At 41.6% G+C, this 25,106-nt stretch overlaps 1 protein-coding gene across 5 annotated transcripts in view; it reads left to right on the top strand.

Moving 5' to 3' along the window:
* Window positions 1-25,106, top strand: part of Prkn (parkin RBR E3 ubiquitin protein ligase) — a 1,082,502-nt gene that overhangs the window by 197,695 nt on the left and 859,701 nt on the right. For all 5 annotated transcript variants that reach the window (XM_040758175.1, XM_040758173.1, XM_040758174.1 and 2 more), the window contains one exon: window positions 11,290-11,453. In XM_040758175.1, coding sequence (XP_040614109.1) covers window positions 11,290-11,453 — 164 coding nt within the window. The remainder of the gene's footprint in view (window positions 1-11,289; window positions 11,454-25,106) is intronic.

The raw sequence follows: 25,106 nt of genomic DNA, 5'->3' as shown, positions 1-25,106 counted from the left end.
AGGGAAGGGGACTTTGGCAGGAGTTTGCTTCCTGGATGAAATACATTAATTCCTCACTAGTATTATAAACAGCAGTCTTAGTTCTGTTTGTCTGGACTCTGTGTGAGGATGACACCCTTACTTGGTAATTCTCAGAGGTAGAAGAGCTGAGGTAGTGGACCTCCCCATCACTATTTCTTTCTACCTGAGTTCACAATAACCCAACCTGAATGGCATAAGGTAGTCTGAGGCTAGAAAAACACATCCTTTTTAACGCCAGCTAAAGAAGTCTACTGTAGGTTATTGGGGCCTCTCAGTAACCAACACTATAAATTGCCCTCTTAGTCTGCCTGCAGAGGTGCACCAGAGACGCCTGAGTACAGGGAGGGTCTCTGAACACGTCAACCACGAACATGTTTTCAGGCACACGGATTTATGGGAGGGGTGTGAGCACTCGGAGGTGGGAGGCCTTCTTTCTCCCCTTGTCCTCCTGAACCAGGGCTAACAGTTCCCAATGAAAGCTATCCTCACAAAAGCGAGAGATTCAGAGCCCTGGGATGCCTCTTCGGCTCTCCTTGTGAATAGTAGGCAAGCCCCTCTTCCTCTTTATTCATCTTATAGGTAAGAGTAGTAGGTAAATGCTGTCCCAGTTATCTCTCAATGCTCTTGTGAAGATTAGCCGAGATAATGTCCTCACAAGCACATTGGAAATAGAGAGCTGTGTCTGAGCAGAAGGCATCACTATTAGAACAGCAGCAGCAAAGGCTACTGTTCAGTTACCCAGACATTAGTATTGTGCATTTGACATGGTAAGCACAATTACTCTTAAGACTTATGTTGGGCTTCACATAAAAGCAAGTGACTACTGAAATTTACCACATGCTAGGCAGGATTTTACTTTCCTTATATCAGTTTCTTTAATTATCACAACCACTGCATGAAGTAATTACTAGTATCTCCTGCTTGACTCACAATTGACTGAGGGACTGTGACTGAGCTCTGTTTCTTGAGGTGACAAAGGAGAGGCAGACCTAGACTTTCAGCACTTCGAGTTTTGTTTTGCGAGATAGGGTTCCTCTGTGTAGCTTTGTAGATGACACTGGTCTCAAACTCACAGAAATCCACCTACCTCTGCCTCCCAAGGAGTACTGGGATTAAAGGTGTGCACCACCACAGCTGGGCCGTTAGACAGACTCTTAATTGCATTCCCTACCTTCCATTCTGCATCTCTTATAATGTGGATTCTAGTCAGAAATTAAGGAAGAAAATGGAAGAATTCAGTCAAGAAATGAGGAAAATTAAAGAGCAAGGTAAGGGAAGAAGGGAGGTCTGTGTGCAAAGTCAGGTGGACATAAAGATGTGAAACAGTTGGCTCGGGACCACGGTGAAATTCTTAGAGGTTGCTGGTTCCTGAGATCAGATCTCTTCCCTGCCCATGTGTTTCAGAATCCTCATCTTGTTGTCTGTCTCCAGGCAGTGAGGCTGAGAACATGAAGAGACACATATGTATGGCCATGTGAGGTGCAAAGCACTTCTGACTTGGCCACGGGGGGGGGGCATGCGATTTGCAAGCTCTCACATTTCCAAGTGGCGACAACACATATAGGGTCACTTGTTATCTCCTCATCCATCCCTCACATCTCTTCCTCTGGTCTCCCACTCATTTCCGTCTCCCTTGTGCCTCCTCTGCACAGACACTGTCCATTATTCAAGTCTTCCAACATGTTTTTATCCAGAATATTATAGTTCCATCGATTCTCATTTGCTTTACCTTTATATCCCACTGTTCGACGTGTCCGTTCTTACTTTCCATTTTCTACAAGAATATTTTTGTTTTACTTAATTGAGGATAATCATAGAAACTGCTTTAAGCGGTCTGTGTGTTAAAAGACAGATTGCTTTTGTCTTTCCATTACAAAATGAGAGAACCATGTTGGGCTTCCTTCGGCTGCCCGCCCTCCCTCTCGAGAACATACCCTCTCTTCTGGTTCTTTGAAATGTTTTGTGATTTTGTGATTGTTTCACAGATGTTGTGACTGTGATGTGTGGGAAATCCATCCTATTCCCCTATGAGAATTGTCTCTTTCATTTTCAGCGGAAATTCTTTGACTATACTTAAGTTTAAAAAAATGTTTTCATTAAATAGAACTAATGGTCCCAGCCTACATCTTCTGTTTTATTTTAAATGCCTTTTATCTTAGAATACTTTAAGTTTTACAGAAAAAGAAAAGCAAAGCTAAGATCGAGTAGGGAGTTGTGATGTATGCTCCACCTAAGTTCCAGTTTATTAAAAAAGTTTTAAATTATTATCATTACTTCATTTTATGTATATGAATGTTTTGCCTGGATGTATGTCTGTGTTCTGTGTATATACCTGGAACCCACCCGGTGGAGGCCAGATAGGGTCTCAGATTCCCTGGAGATGGAGTTACAGACTTTGTGAGATGCCCTGTGGTTGCTGGGAATTGAACTCTGATCCTCTGTAAAAGCAGCCTTTGCTCTTCACCACTCAGCGGCTCTCCCGCTCTTATTTACAGTGTTTTTTTTAATAACTTAATTGTTACCAAGAGTATGCTGTTTGTACATTTTTACTGACTGAAGTCCTGACTTCTGTTTTTTTATCTCCCCGGCTCTCCTCCGGGATCTCACACTGGGATTAGTTACTATGTCTCCCCAGGGTCCTCTTTCTTGCTCTGATGACCTGAGCTGTGGAGTCCTTACCAGCCATTTTCACAAGGATTGCTGCTGGGTTTTACCTGACATGCTCCTTAGACTACGCTTGTAGGAGTTCAGGTGGGAAGCCACAGCAGAAAGGGCTGTTCTGGGCGCCTCCATTGCTGCTGGCTCCTCCTCTGTCTGAGGGGTTTGTCAAGGTTGGTGCCTCCACTGAAGAGCAACTCAGTCTCTCTGTGGACACAGGAACTCATTGTGTGTGCTCAAGGCCAGGGATTACACTCCACCCCTTTGGATCTGTTTGGGGCATCTGGACCTTGGATTCCTAGAATAGAGTTTGGTAATTTTCTATGGATTCTCCATCAAGGAGATCAAATTCCAGTTAAACCTGAAATGACCTCAGCAAGAATACAAAATGGTGGCTCCTCTGTATTTTCCTGGCCTGTCACAGATAGAGTAATGAACTTTGTAATTCACTTATCTAAGTTTATAAAATATTATATGTAATATGCATAAGTAAAGCATATGCAAGTAAATATATATATATATATGTTTTCTTTATAATTATTCCATAGGCTAAGATATTGTAGACAAATTCAGATACATACTATGTAATATTATAGATATGTTCCCTCATATAGTAGATTTGTTGACTTGCATGTATAAATACGCACACATGTATAAATGATTACACATATATATGTATATATTCTTTATTGTGCATGCCTGGTGACCACCGAGGCCAGAAGAGGACATCAGATCTCCTGGAACTAGAGTTACAGGTGGTTGTGAGCCACGATGTAGGTGCTGGGAACTGAACTCAGGTCCTCCAGATGAGCAGCCATTGCTCTTAATGGCCGAGCATCTCTTCATTCATTACCCTTGTTATTATTTCTCAATCTAGATTTTATCACAAAACATAGGAACAGAGCTGTGGTAATATTTTTCTGTGCTTTAACAAACAAAGCTTGCCTGGAAATCCAATCCAAGTGCAGAAATAGCCACTCATTAACCAGAAGCCAGGGGGTGGTGGAACACACATGCCTTTAATTCCAGCTCTAGGGAGGTGGAGACAGGACGTGATGTGGCTGGGTGGAGAGAGAAATATAAGGCCAAAGGAGACAGGAGCTCCGCCTTTTGGTGTGAGGATTTTGCAGAGGTAAGAAGTCTCTAATGGCTGAATCCTTTAGTTCCCTGGTCTTTCAGCATTTAGCCTGATATCGGACTCCAGTTTTTCATTATTAAGACCAATTAGATTTGTACCCAGAGTTCCATGCAAGTGCCTTTACTGGTGATTTGAAGCATGAATGTAATCAATAAGGATTGACACCAGTTTTACTTCATTAATACTAAAGCCTTTCTGTCTGAGGAAGCAGATGCCACACCTGGGACAAACTAAAACGCTTGCAGGGTGCACAGCTAGAGCTTGGTGGCCAAGCCCAGGAGTGGTTTACCAGGAGAGGCTGCCAGAGGCTGACCGCGAGGACTTTGTGACCAGAGAAAGGATGGAATCTTTTACTCTGAAGGTAGAGGAAAATGAAGGACAGTTGACACAGGGGAGCCTTTTGTTTTGATTTACATTCCAAAAAGAACATTTTCTGTCTGGCCAGTGGGCAATGAGTCAGAGAAGGACAACCTTGACGCACAGAAGCGAATGAGGTAACTTGGCAGCATCCTGAAAGATGATGGCAGCTTGGAACATGTTGGCATTGATGAAGAAAATGGGGGTGTGAAGGTACAAAATCCATTATAGATGCAATTAACAAAATGCAGTAACCAATCAAAAAGAGTGGCAGTAATGGGAATTACGGGGACCATATTCAAGAGAGAGGATGGCATTTGTTTTACTGTACCTTTGGTGTTGGTCAAACGGCTCTGATTTAGTAGATGCAGATATCTAGAGTTCCAGAGAGATGGTGAGTCTGAACAAAAGGTGGAGGGGTTCATGCCTACCACTGTGTTACAGCCCTGTATTAATGAAGCCACTGAGACAACCCAGAAATACTAAAGGAAAAGTGCCCTAACACTCTGCAGGTGCAGCAAAGGAAGAGAAACCAAAAAAATGAAATTACAGAAGTCTGCCGTGTGCTACAGCGGGATACCAGGGAGATGTAGCAGCAGATGCCAAGGCGGAAAAATAATACGAATCTTAGAAGAGACTGTGTGGAATGTCTCTGGAGGATGCATATTAATCAAGGATAGTGATGATGGATTAAAAATACTAAGGCCATTGCTTTACCACAAACAGTCTTCCCCAATGGGTTTGTGTAGCAACGTATTTTTCTTTTCAAATGGAGAAGAGAAATATAAGTAATCCTCAATAAAATCCCCCGTTCAGAAAAATGGGGTAGAAGCTAAAGGGGAATCTGAACACATGTTTGTTGGCTTACTCACGTTCTTGTTTCAAACAAGAGCAACGAGGCTTAGATATAGTTCTTGAAGGAGGAGAAGGGAAGCCTCATCAGGACTGGAAATACATTCCTGGGCAATTTATAACTCCGGTAGCAGAACTTACTCTTGCTACTTACTGAGGTGTAGTTAGAGCTCAAGTCCTGCAGAGTGTAGAACATTCTCTCCCTAGAAGCCAGGTCTTGCCCTGGTGGGTGCACAGAGCCCATTTGGATGCTGATGTTAGTTTTCTGTCTTGGGCTCATTTGGGTTTGATTCTTTCAGCTAAAATGCTCAGGCCTCATACCCTCAAAAGTTCTTAAGTCTTGACAGCCTGCATCTCCTGTCAACTAGTCTTCTTATATTGCCAGTATCTATGGAAATGAAAGCCAGGCGCTAACTGATTTGTACCCATTCCTGAACCAATCACATAAGCAGTGACAAGGAGGACGGAATTATGCAGATTAGTTGGAGTCCATTCCTTGGAAGGGTGAGTCAGTGTCGCCTAAGTCACTTTGCCATCCTCAGTGCAGGGGCAGAATAATGCCTGGGAGGCAGACAGAATCAAGTAAGATCATAGCCGCTCAAAGCCCTGTGCCCTGCTCAGGCCACACTAGTGAGTGAAACAGACTGAAGGCTTTAACTATATGGACCCACCTTCCAGTGTTCCTGCCCCTCCCCTTCCATTTCCTTCCTTATCCTCTAGGTTTCCTGGAGGCTAGTGAGAGATTGACAGGGGGTAAAAAATGAATACCTTCCAGCTCTTAAGAAGGAGAATGGCGAGCTTGAGACCAGCCTGGACTGCATAGATACACAGGAGACATTGTCTCACAGAAAGTGAGCACACATTATGTCATTGGAGATCCTTTTCACCAATGTCATTTGCTGAAGATGATGTGACACTTACTTCTGACACTGCAACAATGCAACTAAAGAAAAAAAATACTGCAAACTGATATAAAATCAAATCTCAGAAAATGATGACTAGCCAAATTTCCCTTTTATCTTCTCTTATAAGGTTTGGGCCCATCGTGGTGATGAGAGCTGAGGAAACCTGTCTGCTTTTCTCAGTGTTTACAGGAACACCGTGCACCCTGTCATAGCTTAACACAAACAGCAGGAGTGGCTTTAAAGTCAGCCCCAGACCCTCCAGACAGCTCAAGTAAGGAACTGCTTTTGGAGTAAGGACTCATCTGTCCTACGGGCTGTTTCTGAGATGCAATTGCAGTAAATCTGGAACAGGCCCTGGAGGTTATACATAATCCCACTGGCAGACCCTTAACATAGCAGGCAGCCAGGAGCAGGGATGCCAGATAACTTGTCCTAAGTTATAAAACTAGGAAGTAACTGGACAACAGATCACTGTTTGACTGGTGCTAATGATACCCTCCTTTCTATGAGGGAGAACACTGACTCCCTGCTTCTCCCCACTCAGGAAGCGTGGCTGGAGTTGAGGGGCATTTTAATAATTTATGCAATGTGAACTTAAGACTATTTATAGAACAATTAACACTTAATTAAACATGATTTGAATAGTTGTACAGATTTTTATTATTTCATTTCTGCCATTATTATTATTTTACCTTCTCTCCCTTCATTTCTTTATAATTCTTGCATTTGCAGTAGGGCTTTCTTGGTTTGAACCCTTGGGAAGCATGTTGGCATGTCTTAATATGTTTCTATAGTACCTTCAATATAGTTCCCAGCAGCTTCCTTCTACATCATCCCCGTGGTGTTGTCTTTTAAAAAACTCTATTCACAGCAGTAGAAAAAAGCAATAAGGTTTAGAACTTGACCATGTTTTTGTCCCTTGTAGCCCCCTGTGACTTAACTGATGGATTGTTTTCTTTGAGTTTTGATCTGAGATGTTATGCGTACAGGACAGGTATCAATATATTTTTATTTCTTTGCCTGTGTTATCAGAGACATGGAATGAAATCACACACACATGAGAAAGAGAGAGGAGAGAGAGGACAGAGAGAGAGAGAGAGAGAGAGAGAGAGAGAGGGATGCCACATTTTCCTAATATTTAGTATTTTTCATGAATTTCTTATTTGGCCAGTCCTCAGCTTCTTCTAGATATTTACAGGATGTCAGATCTTCCGCTCTGTGTCTTCCGTGCCGCCCTCTCTTGTTTCTATTTCTCTGTGTCTCATAGCCACAGTCCTTGTCCTCAGAACCTAACTCCTTCCCTGGAGCCATTTTTCCATTTTGTCGTCTTATCAGGGTTCCTTCTGTTTAGGGAGTACCAGCATTGTATTAGGAAGCGATCTTTCACACTACTGCTGATAATCCTTCCCATCATTAGAAAAAGGAACATGCTGTTTCCTCCGAGAAGGTCCTGGGCAGCTACCCTCAGGATGAGATGAGCTGCATATTATTCTGATCTCATTACAAGGAAAGAAGCTGATGTTCATGGGTCAGTAACAGTAACCATTGTTCTCTGGGTTTCGTGTGCCGCTCTACTGGCCAGTAACGCTGGTCGCCACGGTCTTAGAAGAAAGTGCCTCGTTAGCACTGGCGCTGCAGTTACTATTTTATTCCCAGTATTATTACTCTGATCACTTCACAGCTGAGTTGAAAACTAGTCCGCATTAGTGCTGCACTTACAGGTAATGGAGACAGACATACACGGGTAGCCACTAACCTTGCCGAGTTCTGCTGAAGCACTGTGAACATTGTTCCATGTGTCATGTCACATCATCTAATGCTTGTTCATTTTTCAGATTCCCAAATTTGAGACTTTGAGAGGGAGGGCTGATGTGTGCATCCTTAGCCAACTAAACAACAAAAGAGTGACACAATTTCCTACTCCCGAAGGAGGCACTTGTGACCTCTGTGCTATGCTGCTTCTGGAAGGGTGAGGCAAGGTTTCTGAGACAGACTGAGACTGTGCCTGTGGAACCCTAAATAGGCAGTTTCAGGGGAGGCCTGAGCAGGAGGCTTTTCGGAGAAGGTCACCCTGAAATGGACCATGGAGACAGACAAGGTTCAATAGAAAGAGTAGAGGATGAAGGCAGGCAAAAGAGACTGGTAATAATAAATTTCCACGATGTGTTTTCTTAGGCCATTTGGTTCAGCAGAACGCATGTGGAAACAGAAAATTTTAGAATATTGATTCATGCCATATATAAGGGACATCTTGGATTTTTGTTCCCAACACACAGCGTGAGACTTTAAGGGATTTGAGTGGATTGAGAGATAGGAGCATAGTGTTGATAAGGTCTGTTTTTCAGAATGGCATAGGGCATTTTGTAAGGGACAAACACGAAGGAGCATGAGTATGACTCAGGTTAAAAGTACCGGAGAATGCAGCATCAGTATTCACAAGTGCATCCATGGCATGGACTTCAAGAAGTGTGCTCCTGGGGCACTCAAAGAAATCTAGAAATTTGCCATGAAGGAGATGGGTACCCCAGATGTGCACATTGATACCAAGCTCAATAAAGCTGTCTGGGCCAAAGGAATAAGAACTGTTCCAAACTGTATCCATGTACATTTGTCCAGAAAACATAACGAGGAAGAGGGCTCATTAAACAAGTTCCACATTAGTAATTTATATGCCTGTTACCACATTAAAAAATCTACAGACAGTCAACGTGGATGAGAACTAAACTGCTGACTGTCAAATAAAGTTGGAGAACTACCAACACACACACACACACACACACACACACACACACGCACGCACACACACACACACACACACACACACATCTATTATATAACCCAGGTCTACCACTCCTGGGCAGAACCAGAAGGGCTCTATATCTACCACAGGGACTCTTGCAGATCTGTAGTTATGTGCACTATTCACAATAACAAAGAATTAGAGCCAGCTTTGATGCCTGTCAAAAGACAAATGTGTAATGAAAGTATGGTTGATACACAAAATAGAATTAATTTTATTCAGCTGTAAAGAAAAATGAAATTTGCAGTAAAGTGGATTTGTAAAGTATTATATTAAGTGAGGTGGTCCAAATTCAGACATAAACCACTTAGTCTCCCCCATATGTAGATCCTAGCATGTGATGTAAATGTGAAGAAATCCTAAAATATTAGAAAAGACACCAAACAAGGAAAAAAGATTTTCTGAGGAAGCCAAAGAAAAATAGGACCATAAGCTGTGAAAGAGGAAAGGAGACTGGGGGAATGAGGGCTTAGAGGAGTCTTCTAAAACATACTTCGTTAAATGATGATGATGATAATAATACTAATAATAATAAATAATAATAATGATGATGATCCTTGAGAAGTCAGGGTGCTTGAGAGTATAGAGGACTTCTCCCTCCAGGTGGCTATACCTTCCTAAAAGAAAAAAACAGCAAAGCCACACTGGGCCAGGCTCTAGGTCCTATGTTATGAGAACCTGAGAGTGAATGTCATGACAGGAGGAGAGTGAGCACTTGACAGGGGTTTATGTTAGAGGGGTTTATGTTAGAGAGAGGACCTGAATGTTACAAGGAGCCCAGCAGAGGTGACCACTCAGACACAGTTTATAGACAATGGGAAAGCTTTATTCCAGCCAGCTGGGACAACACTCAGGAATCCAGGACTCAAGTGTATCCCTGAACAATTATACTGAGGGACTTTTAAAGGCAGAAACCACATCCTGGTATCCCTCTTGGCAGCTATGGAGGGAGGCTTTGTGCAAGCTAGTAGTTTAACAGAAGTGATGATGGAGGAGCAGGGGTTGTTGCACAAGCTTGGGCAACTTGATCTCAGATTCCCAGAATGGATTTGGGAAGTTTTCCTTGGATTCTCCATCAAGGAGATCAAATCTTAGTTAAATCTGAAATGACCTCAGTGAGAGTATAAGATGGAGGAACTCTCTACACTGTCTTGTCCTGTTACACAAGGAGAACAGGAGACATTCCCAAAAAATGTATTGCCAACAGAGATTCCCCAGCAAGGGGTAGTATGGCTTTCCTGGGTCGAGGGGTAGGGGAGTTCTTCTACCTTGCTCCACCATGGGGCATCCTTGTGCCTTCCCATCCAAATGGCTGGGGTAGAGTTTTGGTCGTGTGCTCCTCACAGTCTTCAGGTGGCTGTATAAAATGAGAAGTAGGATAACAAGAACCCAGGCAAGGAACCAGAGCCCCAAACACCTGCGCATTCTGGCCTTTAGCCAGGACAGAAACTCATGGTAAGGATAAGAATTGCAGTTCCTGTCCCTAAAGTTGACTAGAAAGTTCCTTTCTCTGTCTCACACCATTATTTAAAACTTTGCTATTTTGAATAAAGTTTTGAATTAAAAACAGAATATACTGTAAAGCAAACAAAAAAGAACAGCTTGGAAGCTAAATGCAAAAATCTAGAAAGCATTTCTTGTTTGTTTTATGTTTCTCTTTTAGACAGGAACTCTCTATGTGACTTGGGCTCTCCTGGAACTTGGTATTTAGAGCAGGTTGGCCTAGAACGGCCTCTGCTTTGATGTGTTGAGATTCCATGCATGCACCACCACACCAGCATAAGAATCTAGGAAATACTTAATGAGAGCCTGATTTGGAGGAGTGAGAAAAGGGTGGATAGCTGGGAATGGCAGGTAGATGTGAGGAATGAAAGTGATGGTTTGGCAAGAGAAGTGAGAAGACAGGGTGAGGAGATGGTGGGTCTAGCCAGAATCTAATGGAGACAGCAGTCCCAACAGATCTCTCAACATCCACTGAGACCTATAAGCCAAAAGCCTTACACAGGGCCCAGGGTCCTTACCCGGAGCCCACAACCACTTAGCAGAGTGCAGAACTCCTTCATAGAGCTCAGAGCCCGGAGCCCCAAGCCCTTACCCAGAGTGCCCTGGGCTCTCTTCACTCTCTACATGGTAGCTTCTGTCTCCTCCATTTATTTCTGGAACATCAACACGCTGCCTTTGATTTTTATGCAGAGGCCCCATGGAGGGAGGGAGTGTTTGTTCAGTCTGTTGGAGCAGAATATTCTATAAACTCATGGGAATCTCGAGATTCCAATCAAGCAAGTGTTCTACTTGACTCCCTCTGTGTTGGCGGATGGATGTCAAAGGCACAGTGCGGTCTCCGTTTGCAGGTCACTGACCAGTGTATGAACAGGAAACACCTTGGGAAAACGGTTTTTTCTAACTACTTCTCTATAGTATATAAAGTTCTCTGCTATAAATGAGAGAAAACATATGCCATTCACTGGAGGGCAGGTAAGGGAACGTCTTCAGAGACATTTCACTGGCCATTAAGGGCTTGGAGTAACGTTCTTTCTTCTCTCTCTGCCTGTGTTTAGTGTTTGTCAGGTTCAACTCCAGTCATGGTTTCCCAGTGGAGGTCGATTCTGACACCAGCATCTTCCAGCTCAAGGAAGTGGTTGCTAAGAGACAGGGGGTTCCAGCTGACCAGCTGCACGTGATTTTTGCTGGGAAGGAGCTTCAGAATGACCTGACAGTGCAGGTGAGTCTCCCTGGGTGGGTGGTTCCTGGGATGTAGCAGGGCCCATTGCCCATGCAGCTTCGGCTGCCAATCTGACATTCGTGCCCGAGATCTAATAGAATAAATAGTGCCTGGGGATTCCTTGAACTTTACTCCACACTGCTTCATTAATTCTGACCTTCTTAATTATGCATTAGAACAGCAAGCAGGAAGGATTGGAGGAACAAGTGTGAGGGAGGTGAGAGAGAAAGAGAAGCTAGGAGCTGGGCTTAGAGAATAAATGTTTACTGACCGCAGGAGCAGCAAGGCACGATTTCTGGGTCTGTTCAATTTCTACCGTCCATATTCCATTTGAATCTTAATGAAGAAGTGTTCAGATAAATTGTTCCCAATGAGGCTGCTCAGCCCATGCCTGCATGAGGGATTTATAACCCGACTGTGACCCCTGGAGGACAGTCACAGCTGCTACTTGGACTACTGCAGGCGCTGGCCCGGGGCCCCATATGCAGAGGGCTCTGAGAAGCCTGTGGACAACATCAGAATTACACAGCAAAAGGCTATCTTTGTACATCCAAACTTAGGTCCAGTTACCCCCAGTCTATCCCCCTGCCACAGTACTGAGTTGATCTGCTTCCCTGCCTCTTGTTTCCTGGGTATCTTGCATGTTGTACATTTGGAGCTCTGCATTTTGTAGGCATGCCAGGGACTGGCTAGGAGTTGATGAGCAGGCCCCATCACCCAGGATGGGAGACCAGTGAGTGGTGTTTTGGGAAGGTCAGCAGAAATGAGCCACATTTACTGCAGGGATTAGAAGCACCCTAACCCTAACCCTCCCTGCCTAACACAGGGTGATTCTGCTTCTGCTCACAGCTGGGCAGGCCTCAGACTGCCCAGCCCAGTCAGTCCTCTTGTGGGCCAAAGTATTGCTGTTTTGTGAACTGCCTTCTGAATGCTGCACACAAAGGAACTATAGAAATGCAAATCACCGCCGCCATTCTCCTGCTCCCGCTGATGGTGGTGGGATTCACACTCATTGTGTAGAGACTGCTGAGCTTTGCTTTCAGGAGATTTGTTTTCATAAGGGAAGTGCCTGCACTAAAAAGTGTTTTGATTTTTTTTATTTCAGTCAACTTTTCGATGTACCTGCCAACTTCTAAAGCTAAAATTGTTTCCTTTACAAATAAATGGTTTTAAAACTGCTTCTTGAATCCAAATAAAGTTTATTGTGAGACCATTTAGATTCTAAAGCTGGCTCCTGTACCTGGTAGGGTGACGAGTTTAACAGTTAGCTTTTTCTTATTCAGGAAGACTAATTGTTGCAGATGACTGATTTTTTTTTAAATCTGTGTACTGATTCAAGAGTCTTATTTTGCTTAACATTTTTTGAACTTTCAGTGTTCAGGGCTTCTCAGAGGATTCCATGAAAAGGCAGAGCTTAGTTCACCTTTATGGAGTCTGCTTTTTACCTGGGTAGGGCTCCCAAACTAAAGGAACACTAGATCAAACTGACTGGGAGCACCACAAAAGGATAAAATCATTAGCAATGCCACATACTTTAGCCCAGTGCCTATAGTATACATACAAGTGTGCTGAGATATATGCAAATGCACACACTCACATGGGTGTATATATATATATATATATATATATATATATATATATGAATTTGTTCTGACTTTCCTGTTATAAACAATGGAAATTTGGTAAAAATAGAGAATTAGTATGTAATGCATTACATAAGAAGTTTGGAAGGTTCTGGTAAAGAACCGTGATGCCAAGGAGTTTGACACAGAGGTATGTTACCTGCTCAGCTCAGCCTGTCACTGAAAGGAAGCAGGCCTACCAGGAGAGCCCCCAGAGAAGTGATATCTGTCATATTGTACCACATGTGCTAGCCAGTGACTTTATGTATAGCTGACTTCTACAGAGATGTAATAAGTATGAACCAATTTTGCATTCATTAAGACTGCTTCACTTAACATAATGTCATACTAAGTGTGTGCATGGTATTCTTGCAGGGCCTTTATCCCTATCTACCTCTTAAGTCATTAGATCATGTCTAGTTTTTAATGTAACAAGTTAAGACAAACTGAGTTTTACATATGCTATGCACAGCTAGAGAATTTGGCTTCTTTTCTCAGATTGCTCATTTTAGAGACAGAAATAATAATAGACCAAATTTTGCAGCAGCTTTGTAAGAAAGGAATGCTTTTGTTTATATAAACATCTTCCATATACAAGTACCGTGCACATCTGCACTGTTATTAACAGTACTGGTATCCTGATTGCCATCTTTAGCAGACACTTGCAAATTTAGATCATCTCAATGCAAGACTTGCCTGAGAAATCATAACTGATACATGTAAAATAAGGTAGAGATGAGGCGATGATAACCATGTAAGTACCTTGCTGTGCTGTATTGCATGTATATGTGAACTATTTACATACTATAACAAAAAAAATTCCTATTTTTTCCTTGCAAAGAATTTGTGTCAGCTCTTGCAACAGAATACTCAAAACCCACACAGAATATGCAAACCCTGCGACAGAGCATTCAAAACTCACTTGATTCACAGGTCGCTCCTCTCTACTCAGTCAGATCTAGCTGCTTGTCAAAATTCCTCAAGTCACCCTTTCTAATTGTGAATTTACTATTAAAATTGTACGAGGAAAATGAATTCTAGCCTGGTGTTTATATTCCAGACTGTAAACTTTACAGTTGTATTGACTGCTGCAATGAGAGAGACTTTGGTCTCTATTTAGATTCTTGAGAAGAATTAAGACTTTTTATACTAAATGCTTTGCTGTTAGTACATCAGCAGAGGGTGAGCCAGAGTATTAGTCAGTGTTAGTATTATGTATGTATCAGATACGTATGCATTTATAGCAATTTATTATAAGAAATTGACTCTTGTCATTAAGTCCCCAGATCTGCCATCCAGTGCTGCTCCATTCCAGTACACAGGAGATGGTGGCATAAATCTAGTTCAAGGCTTAGCCTGGGAAGAGCCAACATTTCAATTCAAGTCTGAAGGCAAGGAAGAGAACCATGTCCTTGCTCTAAGTCAGGCAAGAGGAACCCTTTTCTCAACTCTCGGCCCTTTTGCTCCCTAGGACGATCCTCAGCAGACAGGATATGGCCTGCTCACACTGACAGGACAGTCTGCTTTCTCAGGCCACTGAGCCAAACATTGATCTCATTCAGAAACACAAGGCACACTTAGAATAAGCTCTGACCATTGTCCAAATGCCCCAAACTCCTCATGTTGACACACAATTAGCCATCATAGCCAAAACATGAGATACATGTTTAATTGTAGCGAATAGGGATGTTATTTAACTTGTATTCTCTCTTCAATGATGAATTTAACTTTCAGCAAATACCCAACATAAAACAGAACCATTCATTTTACATAGAATCTTAGTCAATGTTCTATTATGGTGAAGAGACACTGTGACCATAACACCTATTGAATTGGGACTTGCTTACGTTTCAGAGATTTAGTCCATTTTCATCATGGAAGGGACATGGCATGGAGGTGTGCAGGCTGACACGGTGCTAAAGAAATTGTGAGTTTCACATCCGGATCCACAGGCAACAGGAAAAGAGACTCTGGGGTTGGAATGGGCTTTTTGAAACCTGAAAGCCCAGCCCCAGTGACACACTTCCTCCAACAAGGTCACACCTACTCTAACAAGGTCATACCTCCTAATCCTTTCAAATAGTGTCACTCCCTGGTGACCAAGCATTCAAGCCTATGGGGATCAAGAATATTCAAACCAGTACACATGGGAATTTTCTGTTTTGTAGGATTCTCCTAAATGGTCATAAATATCTTTGAATAATACTTTATGATGTCTAAAACACACACACACACACACGCATGCACACACACCATTACTTTATATGAATTCTTGTAGTAAATATAAAAGTATACCATTTTATTGTTATCCTTCATAATTTTATGATGTCAACAGATCTGAGCTGAGAACAGACACTTAGATTTTAATAATAATACCCCAAAAGGAAAATTATTTAAGTAGCAGTATTTTTCCTGATGGCCATGCCATTACATGTATTTCAAAAGCTAAAGCTAATAGGTCACTGACTTTAACTGATGAGGTAAAGCATGTATAGTGATCAAAAGAACTAAGGCTACTATAATTGTCAAGAAAGTTTACCTGTTACTGCAGGGGACATTATGAACCATTTTTATCATGCCTCTAATTAAAGTAGGAGTTCTAAATACCTCGAATCATTTCTAAATTTTGTGACTGTTGTTAAACTGAGTTCTTGAGAACTGATATTTTCTTAATGCCACTTTAACCTTTCTCAAAATCATCATTTCCTTTTTATCGTATTTATTATCTTTTTGACTATAGAATTAATACATATTAGTTATAATAATATTTGGTCTTTTTGAGACAAGGTCTCTCTATTATATAGTTTTGTCTGTCCCTGAATTTTATGAAAATCAGGCCTCTATCTACCTCTCTCTCTCAAAGATCCTTTCTGCCTTAGCCTCCCAAGTGCTGAGATTAGAGGTGTACGCTATCATGCCTGGCTTGGTTATAATAATTTTAAAGAAAGGGTACCATACAAACATACGTCTATAACTCTGCTTGTTTGTGGTGCTAATTAATTAGTGTTATTCTTTTTAAAATGGTAATAACCGCATAATCACTTATATTTTCACTTTGTTTCTTTAATTCAGAGTGTTGTATATTTTGCTAGTATATCCGAGTATACTGAAAAAAAATTTATACTTGATATTTATAGAGTTTTTATTAAATTGGATCAGTGGTTTCAATTTTGAAACAATAGCAAACTATGTTCATATTGGAGCCTCATTATAAAGACCTGGGCACTTTTTAATTTAAGTGTGCAGTTGGTGGGATTTTAGTATGCTTTGATATTCTTGCATAATTCTAGAATATGTTTGTGGCAATTCGGCCGTCATTACGTAGTCACCCTTGTATTCTACAGTGTGAGCTGTAGAACGTGAAGTGAGGGAGAGCAGGTAGACGCCGAGTGTGAGCACCGGAAGCTCCCTCAGGTAAGCGCGGAGCACAGCAGATGCACTGAGAAGGCAGGCAGGGGGGTGTGGACCCTTGCTGGACCTCTCCTCCGTCTACACTTTTCTTTCCTTCTTTTCACAGTGCTTAGAGATACAGTTTGTGGGAAAATGTAGCATTTGAGGATGAAAGAGGCTCTATTAAAATTATCCCAGAACAAAAGCATATGAAGGCCTCATTCATGGAGAACTGAGGCTCTGAGTGTACCTCAGGTTTTAGAGCCTCGATTTGCACGAGGAGGGAAGTATTACGAGCAACCTCATACCAGGTACTTGGGGAATAATAGCTTAAAGCCACAGTCCTGTGACAGTCTTAACAATGAAAACGTATGGAGGTATGTCTTCCTAGCTGGTGAAAATAAGGCCAATATATAGCTTACATTACGGCATTAAAGAAAATCATAGAATTCCAGTTCCTAGAGAACACAGCCACCAATCACAGTGAGAAGCCCTGTTGGAAGAGGACCATGGCACTGTACTGGCAAAGCTTTTAAGAGCTTTAGAATTGTAAAGGGAAATAGGAAAAAAAACACAACAGAAGCAAAATCACAACATGTAGACAAATCCCAGAGGATCTTCAAGACTCTGTTCCTGAGAAGCTGGGTAAGTGCAATGCTTCTCCTTGTACACCCTGAGACGGGAGCAGGGGTGTGTTCCTGCTGTACACCCAGAGACAGGAGCAGGGGTGTGTTCCTGCTGCAGACCCAGAGACAGGAGCAGGGGTGAGTTCCTGCTGCAGACCCAGAGACAGGAGCAGGAGTGAGTTCCTGCTGCAGACCCAGAGACAGGAGCAGGGGTGAGTTCCTGCTGCAGACCCAGAGACAGGAGCAGGGGTGAGTTCCTGCTGCAGACCCAGACACAAGTGCAGGGGTGAGTCCCTGCTGCAGACCCAGAGACAGGAGCAGGGGTGAGTTCCTGCTGCAGACCCAGACACAAGTGCAGGGGTGAGTTCCTGCTGCAGACCCAGACACAAGTGCAGGGGTGAGTCCCTGCTGCAGACCCAGAGACAGGGGCAGAGGTGAGTTCCTGCTGCAGACCCAGACACAAGTGCAGGGGTGAGTTCCTGGGTTTCCCTTTATCCCATTATCACAGAACTGGGCTTAGTGAAGTTGTCAGCTCAGAAATGTCAATGTGTTTAGGTAAAAAGAAAAGAAAGCATCAATAATGTCCTGATCTTTGTCCAAAGGGCCAGGAAAGAAGCCACCTGATATCCCAGAAATCCAGTAGACCAGTCAGCTACAGCCTGACAGCACATGGAGGCTAAGGGCTTAGGCAGAATCTTTATGGTCCCCCAGGTCTAAATACCCATGATTAGTGTTACTTACAGAACCTTTGCCAGAGATTTCACCTAAATGAGAAGTAAATAGTTCTTGACCGTAGGGTACTTGGTTGAGCATATTTTTCCAAATTCAATTGAGACGCTTGTACTACAATGTCAGGAAATAAATGAGCACTTCATATAACCATTGTTGTTTGTTTACAAGAAAACATTCATTTAAAATGCTCTCCTTTTATTGATAACATGCATTAAGGTAATAGAATTTAGGGATGAAATTATTTCATTTGTAAACTAAATTTAGTTTAAATTGTTCCACTTTCTCTATTGAATACAAGGTGGCAAGAAGTGAGATAAATTTAGTGTTGAATGCATTTCCACCATGAATTATTGTCTGTATATGAGAGAATTCTGCAAATGGCAGTGTAAGTTTCTGATATAATGCATGTCTCCTGTGATTATGTAACAGAATGAAGCCAGGTTAAAATGCCATTTTATCCAGACAGTGATTTTTCCTGTGCACATACATGCGAACAGTTGTATAAACTTAGTCACGGTTACTGTAGGACTTGTGTGGGCATCTTTCCTGAAGGTTGTCTTGCCTGTGGAATAGATTGCTAGCCTCCTTCTGTCTGAGGTCCACACGGATTCAAGCGGGTACTGCAGGAGCTGAACGGTGCAGCTCGGGCAGAGTCTAGAATGCTAGAGTGGAACTGTGCAAAGCAGGCGCTGACTTCGGGGATACTCCTACCCCATCGGTTGTGTCTGGGTGACCGCAGAGCTTTTGCCAGTAACCTAGAAGCTGCAGATCACCTACCTCATTGCATAATTCAGACCCACAGCAATGCTATTTTCTTTTGAAAGGAGTTCTCAATTTTTCTTTTCCCTTGTTGGCATGTAAAACATCTTTAAGAACTGCCACAGATGAGCAATTAGTTGAAGAAAAAAAGAGTTGAGATTCTCCTAGCTTGTAAGTGACTTACCAGACTTTCATTTTCATTGTCCACATGGAGCTCACATTCACGTGTTGTTGACACGGGAGGGAGACAAGCTCCCCAGCTCTGGAAGCTCCACACAGGATGCCTGCAGTAGCGTGTGTAATGCACACATCTGTCCCGCAGGAAGCCTGTCAAAGGAAGGGAGCCACGGCCAGCACTATTCACGGTGTCCCAGTTTCAAACGCCCATTCCATTGTCTCTATTGTTTTGTGGTGCACTTAGATTCCCTCAGCCAACTGTCCCAATTCTGTTAGAGGTTTTGTTTCATACAGGCGTGCTTAGGAGAGAAATGGAAGAAGCAAGAGTTTGTGCCTAGGCCTCCAGTATTATTAGGAACCAGGAGATTCTTGACCCAAATTCTGCCTTTTCGCTCTTGCTTTTCACAAGCAAGGTAATGTTAACAAGCCAGGCAGTGTTGTCAGAGAACAGCAAAACGTGTCTATGAGAAAGCTCTCTAAAGCTCATGTGAGATTTAAGTTCACAGCTGCCATTTTCTTGACGGGCTTGAGTGACAGCTTTTGTTAGTTGATTAACAGTATTTACTCTCCATCTGTTTTCTTTACATGTAAGTTAGATGTCAAAATTAAGATAATTCAGTCTTAAACTTGGAGGTGTCCAGAAAGGAGAATTAAGTAGGAGGGGGGTGGGACGAGGGTAGGGGTGGGGATTGCTTAGCTGTCTGAATGTGTGGTGCTCACTCATTTTGTTTTATTAAGGATGATGTTTACTGTTGGTAAAAGAACGATCCCCATACATTATTTAGCAAGAGAAACTCAATTAACAAGAATCAACATTAGATAAATGACTGTTGTCATGGCAACCTCTGTAAGGCCTGGAAGGATGTTCTGAGTGGTTTTCTTGGCCATGTGTTAAAACAGGATACAGAGACTAATTGAAATGGAAGAAAACCATGGAGAACTCCTGATGTGCTGTGAAATCCCCTGTGTAGATACCTCTAGAAACCCAAGTACAGCACCCTGTCATAGGTACACATTTTCTCCCAGACACATTAGTTTGGGGCTCTGGGGGAAGAAGCTCTGAACTTTGCAGGTGTATGGCAAGTTCATTTCACTGTGGAGATTTTGCCTATCATTGACCCTGGCTGGTTTGCCTTCTGAAGTACAGTCAGCTAAATCTTACTATGTAGTCTAATTGTGGCCCAGAGCTCTACTCTGAAAGCTAATAAAACATTCTGACATAAGAGGAGAAATGAGGACAGCAAGGACCAGTGAAGCTCGTGTTCTGGAACACCCTCAAACTTAGTGTCAATTGTGCACCATTTGAAGGCTTAGTACAGGCTTTGCTGAGGATGTGTTCTGTTCATTTTTATAACCTTAAGTATTTCAAAGCGAATTGAATGTTTGTATTCCAGCCATGCATAATTCATCAAAACATTGCTCTGAAGGAGAGAAAATAAAAACAAAATCTTTCTAAGATATTTCCATTGGCATTTAGAACTTGGACACTAACAACTTTATGAACTACTGAAGGAAATATTTTCAGCTTCTACAATTTATAGTTCATGATCCTCAGAGTCAGTTATCATTTGAGCAACATTGGTTATGCATACAGTTCTCACAGAAACCTAAATACCTTACATATTTTTTCTTTGTGGAGTTCTATGATGTCATCCAACCTACACTTAATGCAGTATATAACACAGAAGTCATAACTTCTAGAATGTGGTATACTGCATGAAGTCATTTAGTTAGAATTCTGCCAGACTTTCTAATACCCTTATAATGAAGTAGATGTGAATCACCCATGAGTCAGACTGTCTGGAATGGGAAGACATTAGAATTCTTCAATCTTCACATTTTTTTTCATCTACAAAATGAAGATAGCACTAGTGCCTGCATTTTGAAGAGTTTTTCTGAGAACAGGAAAAATTTTTACCTGGGAAACATTGGTTTGTACAAATGTTGGGATATCACTTTAATTTGATGAGTAATTCACAAAAGAAAAGGTAAACCTTTTGTTACTGATTTATTCCATAATTTATCCTATTAAACATTCAGAAAAGGGAAAAGATTTACTCATGCCAAATTGCCTACTCCTCCATACACGAACTAACCTCAGAAAAGCATTTTATAGGGTATTTGTGGAAACGTTTTTGTTTCAAATCATATGACACGCTGGAATTATGAGAGGAGTGTACCACCCTAAGGAAGTCAGCATTCTCGAATGTATATATGTGCCATTTTATATGGGGCACGGTTTTACAAGAGTACTTACTGTTCAAAATCTGTTTAATGAGGGGCACAGGATAATTTAAGATTGATCCTAGGAATTTGTGAGTCACTCGAATGTAAAATAGAGGGCAAGAGGAGGCAACCTGAATGGAAATTGCATTAAGGCCTACTGAAATGATTAAATGGAGATGCTAAATTTACATAATCTCTCATTTTGTAGTCGACTAAATGTGTGGCTCTTGCTTTCCAGATTAAGTTAGTAACTTTGCATATGTTTGTTTTGAGTGCTTAAATGGAAATGTTGGAGTCATAAATGTCAATCTTTATGAGTTGTTAATGTATAATCTCATATAATGTTCTTGATTTCATCTCTATCTTTTGCCTTAAATTTTGTCTCACATATGTTTACATACACATCTATACATAATTGTATATTGTTTATTCTGTCCTGTGCACTGGTAGTAAATTAAGTAAAAAATGTTTTATTTCACATTAGGGGAGTATCTGAGATATTAAAAAGATAATGACAAAGGAAAATATAACTATGAAACACTTTTAAGCAATCACTGAAACTTAAAAAATATTTTGAGTATATAAAAGGCAAAAGTCAGTACTGTTTTCTGAAAATAATAGTGCATTTACCAGCCATTCCTAAGTCTTTATTTGATCAAAATACTTACTTATAGCTATGACATTATGAGTATGAGAGTATATAATAAAATTTCCAGCTTTAATGGTATACATGTAACTCTTACAGTTGGGAAGTAGAATCGGGAGGATTGAAGTTCAAAGTCAACCTCAACTATATCGTGAATTCTGGGCCAGCCTGAGCAAAATGAAATCTGGTCTCATAGCTATTCTTACCCTGTCATATTCAGGGTTGCTGTTTGAAGTTGTATGTTTAACCATTGCCTCAGGAGGATGGCCATCACAGTAGATCACAATTATGCCCTATTCTAAAGTATCACATCATTTGGGATTTTTTGACAATTTTATTTTGTTTGTTCTTTTGCTTTATATTGTTTTTGAGACAGGGCCTCACTATGTAGCTCTGGTTGTCTTGAAAGCCACTATGTAGAGCAGGCTGTCCTGGAACTGACAGAGATCCACCTGCCTCTACCTTCTGCAGAGGAGTGCTGGGCTTAAAGGCATGCACCACATGTCTGGTTAATTTTTTTGTTCTTTAAAAAGATACTGATGGGAGATTTTAAAAAATCAGACTATCTCTTGGATGAGTGAGTTTTATTGATAGAGTTTTGCAGATACTAGAAGAAGTAAGCAACCCAAACCCAGAGGACTGACATGTGCCGGGACAGCATGCTGTGTCTCTCATTAAATCGTTTTTCATATTGATGACAGAGACCTTGTTTACAGTTTCTCAGCTTCCACTGCATTCTTTTCTTTTAACCGTGAACACTTTTTTATTGTTTTATTTTTGAGGCTATAATGACTTCATTTCTCCCCTCTTCTCTATCCAAACCCTTCCATACGCCCTCCCTCTCTTTCAAATTCATGATCCCCTTTTAAATTGTTACATACACATGTATATGAATATATGTGTATATTCTTAGCTATAAATAACCAGCTCAGTCTGTATAATGTTACTTGTGCATAAGTCTTCAGGGCTGACCATTTGGTATTGTACACCCAACTGGTGTACAGGCAAGACTATTTCTCCTTATTTTGCGTAGGTTGAGATCCCATAGGCTTTCCCCTGCCTAGTTTGCCATGTCTATTGTTACTGCCTTTGTTCGGCTCATGGTTAGACAGTGTTGCTGATGAGAATTTATAGGTATAGCTTCTGATATTACTAGAAGACACAGTTTCAGAGCAAAACCCCTGATGCTCTGGTTCTTAAAAAAATCTTTCCATCCCTTTCCCCACAATGCTCTGTAAGTGTAAGAGTGTTTTGTAGATATATTCATTGTGACTGGGCTCTACAAACTGCCTTTTGATTGGTGTGTTTTTCTATAATGGTCTCCATCCATTGCAAAGGGAAATTTCCTTGATGAGGAGTAAGGACTACACTTATCCATGGATAGAAGAATAAATATTCCAAATATAGTTAAGGATTATGCTGGTTTAGTAAGGTGACAATTGTGGGTTCCCATCCAAGATCTACTATTTCACTAGCTACGGGTAGTTGACTAGGTTTCCAGTACTAGATCTGGTTTCGCTCTTATTGAATGGGTCTTTTGTCCAACTTGAGAGTTAGGGTTACTGCCAAAGTGTATGTGCCACTGCCTCACTCTTAGGATTATCGTGCCATGCTGCTCATTGATGTGGCTCAGGCATGATAGTTTGGTTGGATTCTTGGTTGCTTCTCTCCTCTGGAAGCTTGCATGCTTCTGGTACCAAGAAAACTCATCCTCTGAGAGTAGGTTTTCAGGTCAGTTCCACTTCAGGGCCTTCTGGACTCTGTGTGTGAAGTACATGGTGTCTTCAGCAATAGGGACTGACCTTCTACCTCTGGAGGACAACCAAGGGCAGTAGAATAGTCTCTTATGTTTTGGAAGTTTCTGAACCCTTACCAACAACTCAAAAGAGGGCTTCTCCTGACTGGTGCTGGGGTTTTTGTCAGATAGTCCTTGACCCTTACAGGGAGTATTGTCAGCCCATTTGAGAAAATTTCATCCAAATTGCATATTTGTATTTATACACAGAATTACTGTTTCTCTCTGGTAGTAGTGATTCCTTAGGAGTTTTTCAGAAATACTTACTGTCATTTTACCCTCCTTCCTCCGTCTTAATCACTACCCACCCTGTACTTTTTGTTTGTTTGTCTGTTTGTTTTAGCCACTCTAATTGGGTAAAATTCAATCCCTTACCTAATAAACTGACTCTGCCTGAATAAAAGGAACCAGGTATAAGAATGTGGCAAAGTCTGGAGTTTCCATGGAACTTCATTGCTCGTGATGATCGTTTGAGGGGATTGGCTTGATGACACTCAGTGCAGAGTTGAAAGCGATGTCCACAATCCACTCCTGGGATGAAGCACAAGTTCACCCAGCATGGCATGCCATGTTGTTCATTTCCCATCGTGTCATTTGTACTTCCATGTCCAGATAGTTCTCTGTTCTTTCACAGCAGAAGAAACCTTTGCTTCAAACAGATGGCCATCAAATGTGTGCCCACACAGCCCTTCTTGTCCTGTCCCAGCATCCATATAAGCTTTTTACTTTTTTGGTCAAATTCCATTTGCTTATTTTTCAAGAGGGACAACATCATTAGACTCTAGAAATGGCTCTACATTTGCTGAAAGTGTTGCATGTTTCTTAGTATGAGATGCCTACTATGTAGCCTAGTGTTTTATTGTAGGATCAATGATACAACTTGTATAGTTGTTCAATCTATTTAAATATGTGCAGCCTTTCTTTACAAGATTTATAGTCAAGCCAGCTCCCCTCTTCAATATTTGTGCTATTTATTGTTTTACAATCCATTCACTCTGCCTCTCTCATCAAGAACCAGTTATAAGCCACAAGTGAGGCATGAGCTCTGTTCTCTACAGCCATCTACTTTGTAGAAAACACATGTACAGTGTGTGGACCAAGAGGAACTCTGTGATTTGAAGGGTGGCTCAGCTGTTCACTAGCTCTGTGGACCTGGGCACTTAGTTTGTGCCTCTGAGATAATCAGGGTCACTGCTTGGAGGGGAGGACAATGGGCTGGAGAGTGGTGAATTACAAAGGGTTCCCATGGAAGGTTCTGCAAAGGACCACAGTCTGGGAGTCACTGAGAAAAACCACTCTGGAAGGAATAGCGAACCCAAAGGAATAGACTGGGAATTTTGTCAGGCTATTGAGGGAATGAAAAGAAAGCAGATGTGGCTGGAACTTGGTAGAAGCCAAGAAATTAATCAGGAAACTGAAAGATCTGTGAAGAGAGACACTGGGTTTGCCTGAGGTGTGAGTATAAACAAAGAGGGGTGAGTACAGATGTCAGTTTTATATTTGTGTAATGTCGTTTGAATTTTCTTATGAGCTGATTGTAAGATGTAAACTGTCATATGGTGATGTCATCTGTAAGATATAGCCATTAGACAAGGATGTCATCAGTAAGATGTAAGCCATTAAACGGTGGTGTCATCAATAAGATGTAAACCTGTTACACAGTGATGCCATCTGTAAGAT

This window comes from Mesocricetus auratus, unplaced genomic scaffold (assembly GCF_017639785.1).
Source record: "Mesocricetus auratus isolate SY011 unplaced genomic scaffold, BCM_Maur_2.0 Super-Scaffold_100018, whole genome shotgun sequence".
NCBI classification, from domain to species: Eukaryota; Metazoa; Chordata; class Mammalia; order Rodentia; family Cricetidae; genus Mesocricetus; species Mesocricetus auratus.
This window is presented reverse-complemented; position numbering and strand designations above follow the sequence as displayed.